Here is a 23,072-nt window from a genome sequence, read left to right as displayed (position 1 = left end):
GCCTGCTTTTTTATTGAGGTTACATGCAAACAGGACACTCTCAGGGGGAGGCATAAAATCCCCCATCACACATTTGATATTAGATAGAGAGACACTCCCTTTGACAGGCCACAACATTACTTCAGCAGATAACATTTTACACACAATAAAACAATGCAGTCCACCTTATCAATACTAGTCTGATTAGACAATGGGAAAGTCACTAAACCTAATTAGAGCTGATCCCAGCAAACTTGTATTTAGAATTGAACAAAATTAACTCTTAATGGCACACAATGAAACTGAACCAAGTGGGAGAAAACCAGGGACAAGTCATTTCACAGGTCTGGGGACATAGTCTTAAAGGGGGCATTGTTCACCAGAGTCACAATATGTCCCCAGACGTTTCCCAAAGGGCCACACACACCCAACAAAAGTCAATATACTCTCAGGGGCACAATCTTCCAGGGGCCATAGTCATGAGGAAGGAGGCTGGCAAATAGGCTTCTCCAAAATCCAGGGAAGCAGGGCAACCTTCCATTTAAAGGGCCAGTCACAAATAGCAGTTTGTAACATATCTCCCCTTTTGGAGGGAGACTAACAAGGCACCTGACCTTCTGTCGGTCAGTGCCTAAGTTAGTCTCGCAACCCACCCACAAATAAACACTAGCAGCAAAGCAGCCCCCCCACAACAAGTAGCACTGGCCTGTAGGTTCCAGGTTATAGGATGAAAGTGTAGCATCCTCTGCCTTCCTGGCGCAGCTGTGCAAATAGCTGATGGTACTTGGGGGGCAGAGGCCAGCGGCACTCTGCCCTGGTGCCAGCGCTTCTGCTGGGGTGAGGGGTTTGCAGGCCAGTCCTGTAACAAGGGGGTCTGTAGGGCAGAGGCCAGCAGCGCTCTGTCCTAATGCCAGCTCTTCTGCTGGGGGCATTGGGGCATAGTCCTGCCCGGTGGCAAAGGGAACGTGGGGGTCAGTGGGGGCCAACATCTCCACTGTTAACCCTGGGCCCAAGTTAGGAGTTAGCTGGGGAGGGGGAGATTGGCTTACCTCCTCCTCCTGATACTCCGGCGGCCGTTGGGAAGGGAGGTCGATGCTCTCCGCTTCCTGTGGAACATGCTGCGGCTGGGGAGAGAGACCGGTTGTCTCCTCTCCCTGGAAGGCACACTCCGGCTGGGGAGGGAGGTCGATGCTCTCCCCTCCCTGTAGCTGGGTCTGTCGCTGGGGATCTGGGCCGCCTGCCCAGCATCCCTGTAGGGCCGGTAGAGAGACTGCGGTCCCATCTCCACCTGCCTGCTGGGGGTCCTCCCAGGACCAGTCTATGAGGCCTGCTGCCTCTGGTATCTCTGGTTGGGGTTGGGGAAGGAGACCGGTTGTCTCTTCCCTCTGCACAGTATACTGCCGCTGGGGAGGGAGGTCGCTTCTCCCCTCTCCCTGTGGAACATGCTGTGGCTGGGGAGAGAGACCAGGTGTCCATACCCTCAAACTCCACAGTTGGCGCTCAAAGGCTCGTGCCGCTTTGTTCTCCGTATCCAATTCCCGGATGATGCGACTGACTACCTCCTGCACAGGGTCTGGACCATATCGGACTAGCCGCCTCTTTACCTCTGGAACGAAATCCGCGCCCTCATAGCGACGGATCCGGTTGAGGTGCTCTTCACATGGTTCTGACCAGTATCTTGTCAGCTCCATGCTGCTGTAGGTAGGGACGCTGCGCAGTGGCTAGCGTTGCCCTCAATTATTCTCCTACAATACCAGTGCTGTTGTGGTGCTGCTCCTTGCGCTAGGACGCCAATCCCACCGCTGCCGCCAAATGTTACGGTTGCCTCCAGGCTGGCTGGAAGTTGGACCGTAGAAAAGGATGCTCCTAGCGCTCACCAAAGAATCATCAGCACCATAGTCAGCAATCCCTGTAGTGATATTAGCTGAAGCTGTCCCCTACAAACATGAGTCAAAGCTGCAAGTTAGAGGGACAGAAAATAGGTCTGATGTGCTGGAGCACACAGCCTGCTTTTTTATTGAGGTTACATGCAAACAGGACACTCTCAGGGGGAGGCATAAAATCCCCCATCACACATTTGATATTAGATAGAGAGACACTCCCTTTGACAGGCCACAACATTACTTCAGCAGATAACATTTTACACACAATAAAACAATGCAGTCCACCTTATCAATACTAGTCTGATTAGACAATGGGAAAGTCACTAAACCTAATTAGAGCTGATCCCAGCAAACTTGTATTTAGAATTGAACAAAATTAACTCTTAATGGCACACAATGAAACTGAACCAAGTGGGAGAAACCCAGGGACAAGTCATTTCACAGGTCTGGGGACATAGTCTTAAAGGGGGCATTGTTCACCAGAGTCACAATATGTCCCCAGACGTTTCCCAAAGGGCCACACACACCCAACAAAAGTCAATATACTCTCAGGGGCACAATCTTCCAGGGGCCATAGTCATGAGGAAGGAGGCTGGCAAATAGGCTTCTCCAAAATCCAGGGAAGCAGGGCAACCTTCCATTTAAAGGGCCAGTCACAAATAGCAGTTTGTAACAGAACCCTACAAGTGTTCCAGTTGGGAAATGAAAATAAATTATACACGAGAGGTGAGCTGATAACAAAGGGCCTTTCAGTCTTTAATAACTGGTTGTTCCACCACCAATGCACCTCGTACATTTTTAGGCACAGCGATAGGAAAAACTTGATAAGACCTATGACACAATTTTAAATATTGTGCACAGCGCCAGAACCTATACATCATTCCCTGTCGCTGTTGTATAAACTTTTACAACTACAGCCCCCGGGCCATGTTCCCTATTATGTGGAAAGATGGAACGAGGAGTTAGGTATCGATATTGATCACAGGGAAACAAAAAGTATTTTCCATAATGTCTCCAAAGCCTCTGTATCTGCTAACATAATTGAGCTGAATCTTAAAATTCTACACAGGTGGTACATGACCCCAGTTAGGATACATAATCTATTTAATACACAAAATGATACATGTTGGCGATGTGGCTTAGAAAAAGGGACAATGTCCCATATATGGTGGTCTTGTAGTGCCATAGCACCAATTTGGTAAAGCATAGCTAAGAAGCCTCTAAAGCGGTAGGCAAAATATTGCCATAAGATCCTAAACTGTGGCTATTCTTATACAGCCCCAGAAAACTATCAACAGAGCAGAAAAAGTTGCTTCATATATTGAGTAACGGTTTTAAAGTACTACTAGTACAGGGGGGGAAGACACAAAAGGTGCCTAGCATAGCTCAGTGGGTACATAAATGTAATGACCTACTAAAATTGGAAGAGTACCACTATTTGAAGGTCAAATGCACAGATTTATATACACAGATGTTGGCACTCTGGGAGGCTTATGTGGCGCAGAGATTTATACACCAAGGAGTGGATGAATGAGGGTAAATCTCTTTTGGATAATATATGACGGGGTGCAGGTGGGGATGTGAAGTGCTATAATAGATATCTCATTGTGCGATGATAGAATGTGATGTGGGTGCCGGCTCTGGGACAGAGATTCTTGCCTATAAGTGCAGTTATGTTGTTTTATTGTTTCTATTGTAAACTCATATGAAAATAGTTCCCAACACCTCGAATCCGAAGGTCCGTGCAACTGTAATCTTTTACTTTTTCTTTTGTCATTTGTCCTTGGGATGTTATTGTATTGTTTCTCTTCATTGTTGGAAACTCAATAAAGATTTATTTAAAAAAAACAAAAACTTCAAACTGCCCACAAGTTTTAGGTTTTAAGAAAAGCTGTTTTCTGCAGGCAGCCAGGCACTATCATCAGTGTAATTTATGTGTTGTAACCTCCGTGGGGGAAGAGGGAGAGGGAGGCTATGACGCTGCATATACTCTCGGTGCAGAAGATTTCTGCTTTTCAAGCCTTCTCCTGTTTATATAAATCACTAAGGGCTGACAGTTGTACAAGCTTAGGGATCGTTTAGCAATGATTGTCTCTTTCAATGCAGACGATCATTGCTAAACGATCCCTAAGTTTGTACAACTGTCAGCCCTTAGTGATTTATATAATCATTGCTAAACGATCTCTAAGCTTGTACAACTGTCAGCCCTTAGTGATTTATATAATCATTGCTAAACGATCCCTAAGCTTGTACAACTGTCAGCCCTTAGTGATTTATATAATCATTGCTAAACGATCCCTAATCTTGTACAACTGTCAGCCCTTAGTGATTTATATAATCATTGCTAAATGATCCCTAAGCTTGTACAACTGTCAGCCCTTAGTGATTTATATAATTATTGCTAAACGATCCCTAAGCTTGTACAACTGTCAGCCCTTAGTGATTTATATAATCATTGCTAAACGATCCCTAAGCTTGTACAACTGTCAGCCCTTAGTGATTTATATAATCATTGCTAAACGATCCCTAAGTTTGTACAACTGTCAGCCCTTAGTGATTTATATAATCATTGCTAAACCATCCCTAAGCTTGTACAACTGTCAGATCTTAGTGATTTATATAATCATTGCTAAACGATCCCTAAGCTTGTACAACTGTCAGCCCTTAGTGATTTATATAATCATTGCTAAACGATCCCTAAGCTTGTACAACTGTCAGCCCTTAGTGATTTATATAATCATTGCTAAACGATCCCTAAGCTTGTACAACTGTCAGCCCTTAGTGATTTATATAATCATTGCTAAACGATCCCTAAGTTTGTACAACTGTCAGCCCTTAGTGATTTATATAATCATTGCTAAACCATCCCTAAGCTTGTACAACTGTCAGCCCTTAGTGATTTATATAATCATTGCTAAACGATCCCTAAGCTTGTACAACTGTCAGCCCTTAGTGATTTATATAATCATTGCTAAACAATCCCTAAGTTTGTACAACTGTCAGCCCTTAGTGATTTATATAATCATTGCTAAACCATTCCTAAGCTTGTACAACTGTCAGCCCTTAGTGATTTATATAATCATTGCTAAACCATTCCTAAGCTTGTACAACTGTCAGCCCTTAGTGATTTATATAATCATTGCTAAATGATCCCTAAGCTTGTACAACTGTCAGCCCTTAGTGATTTATATAATCATTGCTAAACGATCCCTAAGCTTGTACAACTGTCAGCCCTTAGTGATTTATATAATCATTGCTAAATGATCCCTAAGCTTGTACAACTGTCAGCCCTTAGTGATTTATATAATCATTGCTAAACCATCCCTAAGTTTGTACAACTGTCAGCCCTTAGTGATTTATATAATCATTGCTAAACCATCCCTAAGCTTGTACAACTGTCAGCCCTTAGTGATTTATATAATCATTGCTAAACCATCCCTAAGCTTGTACAACTGTCAGCCCTTAGTGATTTATATAATCATTGCTAAACGATCCCTAAGCTTGTACAACTGTCAGCCCTTAGTGATTTATATAATCATTGCTAAATGATCCCTAAGCTTGTACAACTGTCAGCCCTTAGTGATTTATATAATCATTGCTAAACGATCCCTAAGTTTGTACAACTGTCAGCCCTTAGTGATTTATATAATCATTGCTAAACCATCCCTAAGCTTGTACAACTGTCAGCCCTTAGTGATTTATATAATCATTGCTAAACGATCCCTAAGCTTGTACAACTGTCAGCCCTTAGTGATTTATATAATCATTGCTAAACCATCCCTAAGCTTGTACAACTGTCAGCCCTTAGTGATTTATATAATCATTGCTAAACGATCCCTAAGCTTGTACAACTGTCAGCCCTTAGTGATTTATATAATCATTGCTAAACGATCCCTAAGCTTGTACAACTGTCAGCCCTTAGTGATTTATATAATCATTGCTAAACCATCCCTAAGCTTGTACAACTGTCAGCCCTTAGTGATTTATATAATCATTGCTAAATGATCCCTAAGGTTGTACAACTGTCAGCCCTTAGTGATTTATATAAACAGGAGAAGGCTTGAAAAGCAGAAATCTTCTGCACCGAGAGTATATGCAGCGTCACAGCCTCCCTCTTCCCCCACGGAGGTTACAACACATAAATTACACTGATGATAGTGCCTGGCTGTGGGGGGAGTTAGAAACACAAATAAACAGTACATAATGATCATTTTATTATATTATGTGTATTATACATATATGGCTAAATCTAATACCTTTATACTCTAATAAATGTTTATTCAGTCACAGCAGCTCACACAGATCCTCTAAGTACACTGTATTTAAAGTGAAGGTAAAGTGGGGCAGTGTGGAATAGGTAGTTGGCTTTCTTACAATATATATAACAAAGTCGATACGTTTTGTTTTTTTTAAATGATTAATGAATATTTTTATTTTTAATTTTAGTTAGAGATCCTTACTGCTCCGTTCCTCCGCCCCTTTTCTTTTTCCTAGTTGTTTTCTCAATTCTGTGACGTAGAGAGCGGTCCCACCCGCTCTCTACGTAGGCATCCAAGCTCACTAATGAAATGTGGAGCGGTGCGCATGCGCAATGCACCTCTATATGCAATGGCTAAGACGCTAAATGAAGCGCAGGCGCGGAGGATAGAAGGGGCATTTTGTGTGGGGAGTTGGCCGCCTAACAGCCAGAAAATCAATTGGGCGAATGAGTTAACGTCACCAACAAGAAAGTCGTATACCGGCGTCTGGAGGAGATGGGGTATGTTTAAATCGGATATCCTGAATAAAAGTTTTATTTTATAATTTAAAAAAAACTCATGAATGAAAGTGGGGTTTATTTTTTATACTACTTACATTGATATTTCCAATACCGATCGACTTTACCTTCACTTTAATATAGCCGTGTGTGTCCTTGACTGCATCATGAGCATGTGACTTCTGTGCCCTGCCTGTAGCGTGCGTTACAATATGGCAGCTTACATTGGAGAATCCAGCAGTGGATCAGTGCTGTATTTTAAAACAATATCCTTCAACAGTTTGGGGTAAGAGGAGCATATAAAATAGTCAGCAGTGATTATTTTATTTTTATTAATAAGAAAAACTAGGTTTTAGGGATTATTAGAAGACAGGTGTTTAGTGTCCCTTTAATTCGTTAGGCATATGTGAGTAATATGGTTGCAGGGAAGAATCCCCCTGAGCACATTATTGCTCATTTTACTAACAAAGTTGCCACTTCTTGGGCCTTTTACGGATCAGATTTGCAAGGCAGCTACTTGTTGTTCTTTGCGTAATCTTTTAAAGTTGTATTAATTTGATGTGTATGCATCTTTTGAGGCTGAATTTAGCAGGGAAGTTCTGTGGACCATAGTACCAGATCAGTAAGGTACCTGCCTTCACTGGTCTTGTGGACTTCACTGCTTGGATATAGTTTCTCCATCTGATAAAAGAAACAAATGTATGCTTACCTGATATATTTCTTTAATTTCTTTCATCTTAGTGAGAGTCCACAAGCCCCACCCTTTATTTTTGTTCAGGTGGCAGCAGTACTTGTTTTACCCTGCTTTATATTTCCTGCTGTTCTGTTTCCTGCATCTTCTTGGCTATATGTGTGACTGAGGTTTCATGAGAACTGGGAGGGATTTAAAGCTCAGATGTGTTGGGGTATTGTTTTCCTCCTCCTAGTGGTCAGAAGGGTAATTTCTTTCCTAAGATATGGTGAGTCCACGGAATTATCAATTACTAGTGGGAATATTACTCCTGGCCAGCAGGAGGAGGCAAAGAGCACTACAGCAAAGCTGCTATATATGTCACTTCCCTTACCCATAATCCCCAGTCATTCTCTTTGCCTGCGGTGCAAGGAGGAGGTGAAGTTTTGGTGTCTGATCTACAATCAAGATTTTTTTATTTTAAAAGCAGAGTAGGTTAGCCCATGTCAGTCTCTTCAGTAGGGCAGTGGTGGCTTTTAAAGTGGATGTAAAGTCACTGATAGTAGACAATCCGAACTGCTTTATCTCTAAAAATTAGCATAAGTTTAAGTCATCGTTTTTTTTAAAACATTATATTATATCAATGTATATACTTATTTAGTTCTAATCGTCTTGCTCTCTCCCTCCGCCCGCCATTTTGGTCCATGTTTAGTACTTTGATTGACACTTTAATAAACTAATAATGTGTCATACCCCGTGGCGTCCAGCCCCTTTTGCAAAACGTCACTATTACTTTATGCGCATGCGTCTTTTTGTATGCGCATGCGTAAACAAACTGCTGTTGTATTTCGATGCGCTGCACGTACACGCTTTCAGCATGCGCATAAAAAGGCCGTAGCCATAAGCTTACTAGATTCACAATAGTTTATCAATGCATGCGCAAATTCGGGGGTAGTTTGTAAACGCATGCGCAAAATCGGCAGTAGATTTGAAACACATGCGCACAAAAACGAGAGATCGTGAATGTGCTTTGCTAATACGTCATAGAGTGGGTGGGACCGCTCTATACATTATGCAAAGGAAATAAGGGAAGTAATGGATAGGAGGAGCTCTAACTGAAAACGAAGCTAAGTTGAAAACAATAATATAATGTTATATTTTGCATATTTTAAGATAATAATAATGCGGTTTCAATAATAGAGTTAATAAGAAGCAATATTTATTGTGAATAACTGAAAAGTTTACATTCACTTTAAGCAATTGGGAACTTGTGGGGTTCAATCCTCACTGCGTTTTCCCAAAACATTTTGTTGCCCTATTTAGATAGCCTGAGTAAGTTCACTCAGTCTTTCTGTATTTCCACAGGTCCATGTGAGGGATGGCATCCACTCAAACCAGGTGAGCGGCCCCACTGCCGGACAGATAATTGTTAAGGTAAGTGCCAGTTTTATTTTTCTATGTAGCAGGGGAAAAGTTGGCACTTATTCAGCTGAAACGCTGCAGGGGTACGTTTTTTATTATTCCTGTCAGGGTGCAGGTTTTTATGGCAGTTTTTGCAGGTTTTGAGTTATTTATTTTATTGTTGGCTCAGTGAGGATCCATTTTTAATAACTGATTATGTACTTTTATTGCGGGTTTTATTGTTTGTTTTTAAGCCTGTTTTCAAGAAAGTTGTTTTAAAAACAAATGGCTTTTTTGTCAGCTGTAGCTCCGCCCCTTTTAGGGAGGTTCTGATCCTGTGATGTCAGTTTTTTGGCACTTTTCTTCACTTCCTGTAGAGTGAGGTGTGTATATTTCAGATGGCTCTGCTGATTAGAAGGCTTCTTGTTGTTTTTGCGTCTCTGGAATCCGGATTGTAAACGGGATCGTTTTTTTCCTCAGTTTGCTGCAGGTTGCAGGACAGGTAGGGCGCCTCAGTAATTCTTCTGAGGTGTAGAGTGTTACCTGGGGTATGTTTTCTTGATTTGGAACATTTATTTATGAACGTTTTTTTATTCTGTATTATATCCTTTGTTAAAAGATTACAAAAAAATAGATTTTTTATTTTTTGTATTATGGATCAGGAGGCTGTGCAGGATGTTACCTGTAGCTTATGTTTTTATGTTTTGGAACCCCCAGTACCTTTTTGTTCTTCATGTATTGAAAGAACTTTAGCTTATAGAAATAGACTTTTTGACCCTGAGCCATCATTAGATAAGGCAGATACTGTTCAGGAGCCTTCTGTTTCAGATGTGCTGCAGCTGTCTCCTCAAGCATCCCAATCCTATTTATCTGCACATGCAGTGCCCTGCATTTCCTCTTATTCTCCGTCTGGGGTTACTTTGCAAGATATTGCTGTCCAGGTATCTTCTGCGGTATCTGAGGCGCTGTCTGCTTTTCCCATGCTGCAGGGAAAACGAAAAAGTAAATTTAAAGAAATAGTAACTAAGGTTTCTGATCCTGAAGTGGCTAATCAAAGTATTTCCTCTTAGAGGTCTGAGGATGAAGATTCTTCTGGTGCATCTGAGGGTGAAAACTTGGATTCAGGCAGTATAATTCCTTCTGCTGATGCTGAAGTTGTGTCCTTCAGATTTAAGCTGGAACACCTCCGCTTGTTACTTAAGGAGGTTTTGGCTACCTTGGATGACTCCGATACTACTATCGTTGTTAACCCTAAGAAGTCTAGTAAACTGAACAAGTATTTTGATTTTCCTTCTGCAGTGGAGGTATTTCCTGTTCCAGACCATGCTTCTGAGATTATTGCATGGGAGTGGGATAGATCTGGTATTCCTTTTTCTCCATCTCCTATTTTTAAGGAAATGTTTCCTATAGCTGATTCTATTAAAGAGTCGTGGCAAACGGTTCCTAAGGTGGAAGGAGCTATTTCCACTTTGGCTATCCAATGGATAAGAAATTGGAGGCATTATTAAAGAAAATGTATGTTCACTTCAATGGCAGCCTGCCGTGTGAATTGCTACTGTTACCAGCGCTGCAGCTTACTGGTTTGAGGCCTTGTCTGATTCTATTCAGACAGATGCTCCTCTTAAGGAGATCAAGGACTGGATTAATGCTCTTAAGTTAGCTAATTCCTTTATTACGGATGCTTCCTTACAGGTCATTAAACTAGGAGCAAAAATGTCTGGTTTCGCGGTTTAACCCTTTGGTTAAAATTCTGGTCTGCGGATGTTTCATCTAAGTCTAAGTTATTAGATATTCCCTACAAGGGTAATACATTGTTTGGGTGTGGTTTGGCTGAAATTATTTCAGATATCACAGGAGGAAAGGGATTGTTTCTTCCTCTGGATAAGAAGAATAAGCAGAAAGGGCGTCAGAGTAATTTTCGTTCCTTTCATAACTTTAGAGGTTAAACCTCAGTTTCCTCTTCCAAGCAGGAACTATCCAAGTCTTCCTGGAAGTCTCTTCAGTCTTGGAATAAGGGGAAACAGTCTAAGAAACCTGCTGCTGACTCCAAGTCAGCATGAAGGGTCAGCCCCCGATCCAGGAAGGGATCTAATAGCGGGCAGGCTTTCTCAATTTGCTCAGGCTTGGATATGAAATGTCCCAATTTGCTCAGGCTTAGATATGAGATGTCCAAGATAGAATTCAAGACGTTTACTCACAGAGGCAGGTTTTCTTCTCTCAAGATTATCTGTAGACCAGATAAAGAGAGAGGCGTTCTTAAATTGTATCAAGGATCTTTTTGCCCTGGGAGTTATAGTTCCAGTTCCTCCGCAGGAACAGGGTCTGCGATTTTATTCAAATCTGTTTGTGGTTCCCAAGAAAGAGGGGACTTTCAGACCTATTTTAGACCTAAAGTGTTTAAACAAGTTCCTCAGAGTACTGTCCTTCAAGATGGAGACTATACGTTCCATTCTTCCTTTGGTTCAAGAGGGTCAGTTTATGACAACCATAGACTTAAAGGATGCGTTCCTTCATGTTCACATTCACCGGGATCATCAAACGTTTCTAAGGTTTGCTTTCTTAGATAATCATTTTCAGTTTGTTGCTCTTCCATTTGGCCTTACCACAGCTCCCAGAATTTTCTCAAAGGTCCTGGGGGCTCTTTTGGCAGTGATCCAGTCTCAGGGCATTGCAGTAGCACCTTATCTGGATGACATTCTGGTTCAGGTGCCGTCTTTTCAACAAGCAAACTCTCATATGGAGATCTTGTTGTCTTTTCTTTGCTCCCATGGTTGGAAGGTGAATCTGGGAAAGAGTTCTCTGATTCCAGCCACAAGAGTAGTGTTTTTAGGGACCATAATAGACTCCCTACTAATGAAGATATTTCTGACAGAGGTCAGAAAGACAAAGATCTTTGGCTCTTGTCTTGTCCTTCAGTCCTCTCCTCGGCCGTCAGTGGCTCTATGTATGGAGATAATTGGTCTGATGGTAGCTTCCATGGACATCATTTCGTTTGCTCGGTTCCATCTGCAGTTATGCATGTTAAGGAAATGGAACGGGGACTATGCGGATCTGTCTCCGCAAATAGTTCTGGCTCACGGGACAAGGGACTCTCTTCTGTGGTGGTTGTCTCAGGAACACCTCTCCCAGGGAACTTGCTTTCGCAGACCTTCCTGGGTGATCGTGACCACGGATGCCAGCCTTCTAGGTTGGGGAGCAATTAGGGGGTCATTGAAGACTCAGGGTCTTTGGACTCAGGAGGAGTCAGTTCTTCCTATAAACATTCTAGAACTAAGAACGATTTTCAATTCTCTACTGGCCTGGCCTCAGTTAGCCTTAGCCTGGTTTATCAGGTTCCAGTCGGACAACATAACATCGGTGGCGTACATCAACCACCAGGGGGGAACTCATAGTTCCTTGGCCATGACAGAAGTGGCCCGGATAATCCAGTGGGCGGAGTCTCACAACTGTTGTCTTTCTGCAATCCACATCCCAGGAGTGGACAATTGGGAGTAGGATTTTCTGAGCCAACAGACCTTTCATCCAGGGGAGTGAGAACTCCATCCGGAAGTGTTTTCCAGTCTAATCCTCAATTGGGGGCAGCCAGAACTGGATCTCATGGCTTCTCGGCAGAATGCCAAGCTTCTGAGGTACGGCTCGAGGTCAAGGGATCCATACACTTTCTTGATAGATGCTCTGGCGGTCCCTTGGCATTTAAGTCTAGCTTACATATTTCCTCCGTTCACTCTCCTGCCAAGGGTCATTGCTCAGATCAAGCAGCAGAGGGCGTCAGTGATTTTCATAGCGCCATTTGGCCTCGCAGGATCTTGTATGCAGATGTAGTGGAAATGTCGTCTCCACCTCCATGGAGACTTCCTCTTAGGAAGGATCTTCTACTTCGGGGTCCTTTTCTTCATCCAAATCTCGTTTCTCTAAAGCTGACTGCTTGGAGATTGAACGCTTGATTTTATCTAAGCGTGGGTTTTCAGATTCGGTTATTGAGACCATGATTTAGGCTTGTAAGCCTGTGACAAGACAGATTTACTATAAGATATAGCGTAAATATCTGTATTGGTGTGAATCCAGAGGCTACTCTTGGAATACAGTCAGGATTCCTAGGCTTTTGTCTTTTCTCCAGGAGGGTCTGGAAGGGTTTGTTAGCTAGTACTCTGAAAGGTCAGATTTCTTAGTTGTCTATTTTATTGCATAAGTGTTTGGCGGATGCGCCAGACGTGCAATCTTTTTGTGAGGCCTTAGTTAGGATCAGGCCTGTGTTAAAGCCCGTTACTCCTCCCTGGAGTCTTAACCTTGTTCTTAGAGTTTTACAGCGGGCTCTGTTTGAACCTATGCATTCCTTAGATATTAAGATATTATCTTGAAAAGTTTTGTTTCTTGTTGCTATTTCTTCTGCTCGGAAAATTTCAGAACTCTCGGCTCTGCAGTTTGATTCTCCTTATCTTATTTTTCATTCTGATAAGGTGGTTCTACGTACTAAATTAGGTTTCCTACCTAAGGTGGTTTCAAACAAGAATATTAATCAGGAGATCGTGGTTCCTTCTTTGTGTTCTAATCCTTCTTCTCCTAAGGAGCATTTGTTGCACAACCTAGATGTCGTGCTTGCTTTGAAGTTTTATCTTCAGGCGACTAAGGACTTTCGTCAGTCTTATGCTTTGTTTGTTTTTCTGGGAAGCGCAAGGGTCAGATAGCTACGGCTACTTCTCTTTCTTTTTGGCTAAGGAGTATTATTAATTTGGCCTATGAGACTGCTGGAGAGCAACTGCCTGAGAGAATCACTGCTCATTCCACGAGGGCTGTTTCTTCTTCCTGGACATTTAAAAATAAAGCTTCTGTGGAACAGATTTGCAAGGCTGCAACTTGGTCCTCTTTGCATACTTTTTCAAAGTTTTATAAATTTGATACTTTTGCCTCGGCTGAAGCTTCTTTAGGGAGAAGGGTTCTTCAGGCAGTTGTACCTTCTGTTTAGGTCTACCTGTCTTGTCCCTCCCTTATCATCTGTGTCCTCTAGCTTGGGTATTGATTCCCACTAGTAATTGATGATTCCGTGGACTCACCATATCTTAGGAAAGAAAACATACTTTATGCTTACCTGATACATTTATTTATTTGGATAGGTGACTCCACGGCCCACCCTTTATTTAAGACAGTTATTTTTTCCATTTTTCCTTCAGCCAAATGACTGGTGATTATGGGTAAGGGAAGTGACATATATAGCAGCTTTGCTGTAGTGCTCTTTGCCTCCTCCTGCTGGCCAGGAGTGATATTCCCACTAGTAATTGATGATTCCGTGGACTCACCATATCCGGAAATAAATACATTTCTCAGGTAAGTATAAATTATGGGGGGGGGGGGGTCCCTGTAATGATTTGTGGACTCTCACCATCATGAAATAAATTAATTTACACATTTATTTTTTTGTTAATTGATTCATTGGTTTCCTTGTAGAAGATTGGAAAACACTCCATCACCCTAGGAAAATAATTTGATTATGGACATTACAATATCCTTTTTCAGTGTGGTTGAACTTGGTTATATTTGAGTCACCTTTTTTCATATCACTATAGGGTGTATTCACAGTAATTACTATAACAATGTATTATTTACTACAGAGTGTATTTTCCATTATAAATACTGCATTATCAAGGTGTATTCCTTTTCTTTTAGCAATCTGTCTGCCCCACCAGTTCCGATGTGGTGATGGTCATTGTATAATGGCGGCGCAGCAGTGTGACGCCATCACTGACTGTAGTGACCACTCTGATGAGCTCATTTGTGGTGAGTTAATGCTGTAGTCATGATTATTTGCACTTTTTTTACCCTATACATATACTATAAATGTTTGTGTCAGTACGATAAGACAGAACAGTGTTGGAGTTGTTTTCAGCTTAAAATCCAGATTTGCTTCCTTGTTGGTAACTGGGAATTTCTTGAACACATATGAAACCAATAAATTCCCAGCAAGTGGTGTGTAAAGTTAGTAAAATAATTGTACTGGGGGTGGAGCCTAGCCACGTAGGCCAATGGTAGCAACCTACTAGAGCTCCTAGGCCCCGTGGCAATAAAGTTGTAAATAAACGGCATGTAAGCCCTCAAAATACCTCAATAGCCTAACAGCAGACCACCTGAGGTGATCGCCAGCAAGACCGCCGCTCGATGTACCCCAGCTAACAAGCAAACCCTCAGAATAAGCACCGCGGCCATCACCAGTACCGGCTCCCGCCACCCGACCCCAGCAGATATTCACATTACATCATCCACGGCGGACACCACAGATACAGTGACTTCCTCTATGTCACAGTAGCATCCAGCTTCACTGTCTTGCACTACTTGGACCCAGACTGTGGTTGAGCCCCAGCTCTGCACTGGACAGACACACACAAGGGGGCACTAACTGGGCAGATTTGGAAGGAAAAAAATAAAGAGGCCTGTTCTTACCACCATTAGCTACGGGCTCAGTGAGGCCTACATTTTACAAAACAGTGTACACCTATTCACTGTTGTATAATAAGGGCCCTCCCCTGAAGGTCCATATGACAGTATAGCCCAATAACAGGCTAACAACACTGCTAATACAAATCCCCAGCAATAGACCTCAGGCTTCTTTCTCTCCTCGATAAGGACCTGTTTATATCCCACTATCTGATATCAATGATGCCCAATAAGAAACCTACCAAGGGAGACAAGGGAAATAATGCCGCTTGGTCAATGTTTAAAGCCAATGAAGCCACAGGAACCCCTAGCAGCTAACCAGTAAACAACAAACTACAGCAGCAATGGTGCATAGCACTGAAAGTTTGCCTCCTAACATATAGTGCGTTCGTCTTTTAACACTGAAAATATGGTATTTCAGCACCGCAGCCATTACAAGTCTTGTCGGTATAGCTATACCGCAAGCCTTTTAGCCTGTACCGCAACGTCAGTACCGCACTCGTAAAAATTACGTTTTTTTCATGGGATTCCCATAGCGCAGCCATTACAAGTTTTGCAGTGAGGCTAAAAAGCTTGCGTTACACCCTATAACGACACGATCCGTACTGCCATCTAAAAGCAGTAGTTATGAGTTTTACGCTACAAAGCTGTTACATAAAACTCATAACTAATGTGTTAAAAAGTACACTAAACACCCATAAACTACCTATTAACCCCTAAACCGAGGCCCTCCCGCATTGCAAACACTAAAATAAATTTATTAACCCCTAATCTGCCGCTCTCGATATCGCCGCCACTAATAAAATTTATTAACCCCTATTCCGCCACTCCGCGACATCGTCACCACTACACTAAAGTTATTAACCCCTAAACCACCGCACTCCCACATTGCAAACGTTATTTAAATATTATTAACCCCTAATCTGACGTCCGCCCACATCGCCCCCACTATACTAAAGTTATTAAGCCCTAAACCGCCGCCACTATAATAAACCTATTAACCCCTAAACTGAAAGCCCCCCACAACGAAATATAATAAATTAAACTATTAACCTCTAAACCAAAAGCCCCCCACATCGCAATAAACTAATTTAAACTAGTAACCCCTAACCCTAACGTAACCCTAACACCCCCTAACTTTAATAAACTTAAAATATAGCTAAATTAAACTTACAATTATTAACTAAATAATTCCTATTTAAAACTAAATACTTACCTGTGAAATAAAACCTAAGCTAGCTACAATATAACTAATAGTTACATTGTATCTAGCTTAGGTTTTATTTTTATTTTACAGGTAAGTTTATATTTATTTTAACTAGGTAGAATAGTTATTAAATAGTTATTAACTATTTACTAACTACCTAGTTAAAATAAACACAAACTTACCTGTAAAATAAAACCTAAGCTAGCTACAATATAACTAATAGTTACATTGTATTTAGTTTAACTAGGTACAATAGTTATTAAATAGTTATTAACTATTTAATAACTACCTAGCTAAAATAAATACAAACTTACCTGTGAAATAAAACCTAAGCTGCTTTACACTAAAACCTAAAATTACAAAAAAAATAAAAAAAAATACCATTACAAAAAATAAAACGAAATTATCCAAAAGTTAAACAACTCTTTTGCTACAGAAGAAAAACAAACACCCCCTAAAAAAATACATTACACAAAATAACAATCAAATTATCAAAAATAATAAAAATTATTCCTAAAAAAACAAAAAACAAACTAATCTATAGGGGCTTTTGTAGGGCTTTGCCCTAAAGAAATCAGCTCTGTTTAAAATAAAAATACAAATACCCACTAACATTACAAACCCCTACCCCCCCCCCCCAACCCACAAAATAAAAAACTCTCTAAAAAAACCTAAGCTTCCCATTGCCCTGAAAAGGGCATTTGTATGGGCATTGCCCTTAAAAGGGCATTTAGCTCTTTTACTGCCCAAACCCTAATCTAAAAATAAAACCAACCCAAAAAACTCTTAAAAAAAAAACCTAACACTAACCCCAAGACAATCCACTTACAGTTTTTGAAGTCCCGCTTGAACGATCTTCATCCCGGCGGAGAAGTCCTCATCCAGGCGGCAAGTAGTCTTCATCCAGACGACCTCTTCAATCTTCATTCCAGCGGCAAAGTCCTCATCCAAGCGGCGAGAAGTCTTATCCAGGCAGCCTCTTCAATCTTCATCCAGGCGGCATCTTCTATCTTGATCCCGGCGGCGCGGTACGGGTCCATCCTGAAGACATCCGGCACGGTCGCCGCCGTACACTGAATCTTCAATGCAAGGTACGCTATCTAAGATGGCGTCCCTTGCATTCCTATTGGCTGAAAAATTTGAATCAGCCAATAGGAGTTAGAGCTGCTAAAATCCTATTGGCTGTTCAAATCAGCCAATAGGATTAACGCAGCTCTCATTCTATTGGCTGATTTATTGGCCGAAAAATTTGAATCAGCCAATAGGAATGCAAGGGACGCCATCTTAGATTGCGTACCTTGCATTGAAGATTCAGTGTACATGACGACCATATGAAGAGGATGCTCCGCGCTGGATGTCTTCAGGATGGACCTGCTCCGCGCCGCTGGGATCAAGATAAAAGATGCCGCCTGGATGAAGATTGAAGAGGCCGTCTAGATGAAGACGGATGATATAGTTGGATGATATAGTTTAATTTAGGTTGTTGCGATGTTGGGGTCTGGCGGTTTAGGGGTTAATAGGTTTATTTAGTTAATATTTGTAAGTTTAATTTAGCTCTATTTTAATTATGTTAAAGTTAGGGGGTGTTAGGGTTAAGGTTAGGGTTATGTTAGGGTTAGGAGTTAATAGTTTAATTTAGGTTGTTGCGATGTGGGGGGCTGGTGCTTTAGGGGTTAATAGATTTATTTATTGGTAGTGATGTGGGAGGCTAGAGGTTTAGGGGTTAATAGCTTTATTTAGTTGCGGCGATGTCGGGGAGCGGCAGAATAGGGGTTAATATATTATAGTGTGGAATAGGGGTTAATAATTTTAGTATAGTGGCAGCGATATCGGGAGCAGCAGATTAGGGGTTAATACCTTTTTTTAGGTGGCGGCGATATCGAGAGCGGCAGATTAGGTGTTAATGACTGTAGGTAGGTGTTGGCGATGTCAGGGGCAGCAGATTAGGAGTTAATAACTGTAGGTAGGTGTCGGCGATGTTGGGGGCAGCAGATTAGGGGTGTTTAGACTCAGGGTTTATGTTAGGGTGTTACGAGCACGTCAAAGCAGCGTTTGTTTTTGGTGCGGTATGGAGCTTAAACACACCATATCGCCCGTACAAGCTGGGGGGTTTTAAAACTTGTAATGGCAGCGCTATAGGGGATTAAATAACGCCACTTTTGTTGTGTTCGTTAATTTCCCTATAGCGCTCAAAACTCGTAATCTAGGTGATTGTTACCAAATAGGATCTCAGTCACCTCTCATCAAAGGAGGACATAAATGTAGTAATGCATGAAGTCAGAACACTTTATAAGGAGCTTCACAGAGAAATCATCTACTATAGAAGATGAAAAAACTACAACTACCACTAATGTTTCTCATCTTGCTGCTAAGATGTCTTCCCAAGATGGCCTCATTCAATCACTTAACAAATAAATTGAAGATCTAGACAATCATAGCCACAGCAACAACTTGCGTATCAGAGGCGTACCAGAGTCCATTACCACTACTGCACTAGGGGGATACTTACAAGACCTGTTCAGGACCATAAAAGGAACACCCAGCTCACCTGAAATCCCCATTGGAAGAGCCCACAGAGCCTTGAGGGCTAAACCACCACCCAAAGCCCCCCACAGGACATTCTCAAATTACTCAACTTTCAAGACAAAGAAGACATCCTGTGCAACTCCAGAGCCAAGCAACCACTTCACCATGCTGGAATCCCAATCCAGATCTTCAGTGATCTAAGTCCTGTCACATTACAGAAGCGAAGAGCACTATCACACATCACCACCACCTTGCAGTCTCACAAGATCCCATATCGCTGGGTCTCAATCATCGAAACAAAAGACAACAAAAATGTAGTGTATAATACAGAAGAAGACCTGGAACAGAACTATCAAAATGCCCTGAGCTAAGAGGTGGCCTTCAAGGGCTTAGAAATTAGCATATGAACCTCCTAGATTTAGCTTTCAACTAAGAATAACAAGAGAACAAAGCAAAATTGGCGATAGTAGTAGAATGGAAAATTGTTTAAAATGAAATGCCCTATCTGAATAATGAAAGTTTGCTTTTGACTGGACTGTTCCTTTAACAAGTAAACACTAGGGCATCTACTTATCAAGCCGTCAACTTACTTGCATTCGACGGCACCAATACGCTCGCCTAACATCGCCTAACTTCGCTGCCTCGGACCTGAATACGTTCTCCAAAGTTACCAAAAAAGCTGTCAAAAAGCTGCGCACCAAGTACGGGGCGATAAGCAGCGGACTGTTGTTAACTGACAGTCATCGATCTCGCTGCTCTTCTGCTTTTTCCCAGCTTTATTGGTATACTGTCACCAAACACCCACACTATATACTATACTGTGTACCCCCTATACCGCCACTCACGGACCACGCCACAACTAAATAAAGTTATTAACCCCTATCCTGCCGCTCCCGGAACCCACCACCACTCTAATAAACGTATTAACCCCTATCCTGCCGCTCCCGGAGCCCACCGCCACCTACATTATATTATTAACCCCTAATCTGCCGCCACCGACATTATATTATTAACCCCTAATCTGCCGTCCCCAACGTCGCCGCCACTATATTAAATGTATTAACCCCTAAACCGAAGTCTAACTCTAACACCCCTAACTTAAATATAATTCAAATAAATCTAAATAAAACCTACTATTAATAACGAAATCATTCCTATTTTAAACTACTTACCTGTAAAATAAACCCTAAGCTAGCTACAATATAACTAATAGTTACATTGTATCTAGCTTAGGTTTTTTTTTATTTTACAGGCAAGTTTGTATTTATTTTAAATAGGTAGAATAGTTATTAAATAGTTATTAACTATTTACTAACTACCTAGCTAAGATAAATACAAATTTACCTGTAAAATAAAACCTAACCTAAGTTACAATAACAACTAACACTAAACTACCATTAAATCAATTCCCTACATTTAAATACAATTACCTAAATTAAATTAGCTAAAGTAAAAAAAAAAAAACACTAAATACACAAAATAATAAACAAATTACAGATATTTAAACGAATTACACCTAATCTAATAGCCCTATCAAAATAAAAAAAGCCCCCCCAAAATAATAAAAACCCCTAGCCTAAACTAAACTACCAATAGCCCTTAAAAGGGCCTTTTGCGGGGCATTGCCCCAAAGTAATCAGTTCTTTTACCTGTAAAAAAAAATACAAACAACCCCCCCAACAGTAAAACCCACCACCCACACAAACAACCCCCCAAATAAAATACTAACTAAAAAAACCTAAGCTCCCCATTGCCCTGGAAAGAGCATTTGGATGGGCATTGCCCTTAAAAGGGCAGTTAGCTCTTTTGCGGCCCAAAGCCCTAACCTAAAAATAAAACCCACCCACTACACCCTTACAAAACCCTAACATTAACCCCCTGAAGATCGACTTACTGTTCTGAAGACCGGACATCCATCCTCAAGGAAGCAGCAGAAGTCTTCATCCAACCGGGCCGAAGTCCTCAACAAAGCCGGGAGTAGTCTTCATCCAAGCCGGGCGAAGTGGTCCTCCAGACGGGCAGAAGTCTTCATCCAGACGGCATCATCTATCTTCATCCATCCGACGCGGAGCGGCTCCATCTTCAAGACATCCGATGCGGAGCATCCTCTTCCTTCCAACAACTACCGACGAATGAAGGTTCCTTTAAGTGACGTCATCCAAGATGGCGTCCCTTAGATTTCGATTGGCTGATAGAATTCTATCAGCCAATCGGAATTAAGGTAGAAAAAATCCTATTGGCTGTTGCAATCAGCCAATAGGATTGAGCTTTCATCCTATTGGCTGTTACAATCAGCCAATAGGATTGAGCTCTCATTCTATTGGCTGATTGCTACAGCCAATAGGATTTTTTCTACCTTAATTCCGATTGGCTGATAGAATTCTATCAGCCAATCGGAATCTAAGGGACGCCATCTTGGATGACGTCATTTAAAGGAACCTTCATTCGTAAGTAGTCGGAAGGAAGGAAGAGGATGCTCCGCGTCGGATGTCTTTAAGATGGAGCCGCTCCGCGCCAGTTGGATGAAGATAGAAGATGCCGTCTGGATGAAGACTTCTGCGGGCTTGGATGAAGACTTTGACCGCTTCGTTGAGGACTTCTCCCGGCTTCTTGGCGGATGGATGTCGGATCTTCAAAACTGTAAGTAAATCTTCTGGGGTTAGTGTTAGGATTTTTTAAGGGTTTATTGGGTGGGTTTTAGTTTTAGATTAGGTCTTGGGCTGCAATAGAGCTAATTGCCCTTTTAAAGGCAATGCCCATCCAAATGCCCTTTTCAGGGCAATGGGGAGCTTAGGTTTTTTTAGTTAGGGTGTTATTTGGGCGGTTGGTTGTGTGGGTGGTGGGTTTTACTGTTGGGGGGTTGGTTGTATTTTTTTTTTACAGGTAAAAGAGCTAATTACTTTGGGGTAATGCCCCGCAAAAGGCCCTTTTAAGGGCCATTTGTAATTTATTGTAGGCATGGGGATTGTTATTTGGGGGGGGGGGGCTTTTTTATTTTCATAGGGCCCTTAGATTAGGTGTAATTAGTTTAAAGCTTTTATAATTTCTTTTTTATTTTTTGTAACTTAGTGTTTATTTTTTTGTGTAACTTAGTGTTTGTTATTTTTTGTAATTTAATATTTTTTAGTGTAGAATTAAATAATTTGAGTAGGGTTAGGTTTTTAAATATATAATATAGTTAATTTAATTTGTAGTTTAATGTAATTTTAGTATAAAAGTTAGGTTAGATTAATTATTAATTTAATATAGTTTAATGTAATTTTATTATAATAGAATAGGTTTATTAATAGTTTAATATAGTTTAATGTTAACCCCTTAATGACCACAATGTACCCTGTATGTCACTGGTCGTTAAGGGTTTTTTCCGGGCATAATAGCACAAGTCTAGCAAGAACATGCAATTAATGCCATCCCTCCAGCAGGCTTTGTGGAATAGAGCAGTCTCAACGCTGGTGGCAAGACCGCGCTATAAAACAATCAAGTCCCAAAAAAAGGCCAGTGACATACAGGGTACGTCGCTGGTCCTTAAGGGGTTAATAGTTTAATATAGTTTAATGTAATTTTAGTAAAACAGTTAGGGTAGATTATTAGTTTAATATAGTTTAATTTAAATCTAAAGGTAAGTTTAAATTTATTATAAGATAGGGATGAGTTAATATTTAATGTACAGTTAGCGGGTTGTTAGGTTTAGGGATTAATACGTTCATTTAGTTTATGGCAATGTGGGGGACTGGCGGTTTAGGGGTTAATACGTTTATTTAGTTGCGGTGGGCTCCGGGAACGGCGGGATAAGGGTTAATACTTTCTTCTACTAGATACGACGAGTCCACGGATTCATCCTTACTTGTGGGATATTATCCTCCTGCTAACAGGAAGTGGCAAAGAGCACCACAGCAGAGCTGTATATATAGCTCCTCCCTTCTCTCCACCCCCAGTCATTCTCTTTGCCTATACTAGTAATAGGAAGAGGTAAAGTGAAAGAGGTGTTAAAATTATAGTTTTTATATTCTTCAAGCAAGACTTTTTTATTTTAAATGGTACCTGTGAGTACTATTTTTCCTCACGCAGCAGATGGATGAAGATTTCTGCCTGGCGGTTGATGATCTTAGCAGTTGTCACTAAGATCCAGATGAGTTCCCACAGAATGGCTGAAGAGTATTAGAGAAGCTTCAGTGTGGGGAATGTTTTTATGCTACAAGCATTGAGGTATGTTCAGTCATTTAT

At 41.4% G+C, this 23,072-nt stretch overlaps 1 protein-coding gene across 1 annotated transcript in view; it reads left to right on the top strand.

Annotated features, from left to right (window-relative positions):
- LOC128635700 (low-density lipoprotein receptor-related protein 5) overlaps positions 1 to 23,072 on the top strand; it is a 1,026,620-nt gene that overhangs the window by 959,896 nt on the left and 43,652 nt on the right. The window contains exon 16 of the mRNA XM_053688826.1: positions 14,351 to 14,461. Coding sequence (XP_053544801.1) covers positions 14,351 to 14,461 — 111 coding nt within the window. The remainder of the gene's footprint in view (positions 1 to 14,350; positions 14,462 to 23,072) is intronic.

Source organism: Bombina bombina, chromosome 7 (genome assembly GCF_027579735.1).
Source record: "Bombina bombina isolate aBomBom1 chromosome 7, aBomBom1.pri, whole genome shotgun sequence".
Classification (NCBI taxonomy): Eukaryota; Metazoa; Chordata; class Amphibia; order Anura; family Bombinatoridae; genus Bombina; species Bombina bombina.
Note: the sequence above shows the minus strand (reverse complement) of the source record. Positions and strands in the feature narration are given on the sequence as shown.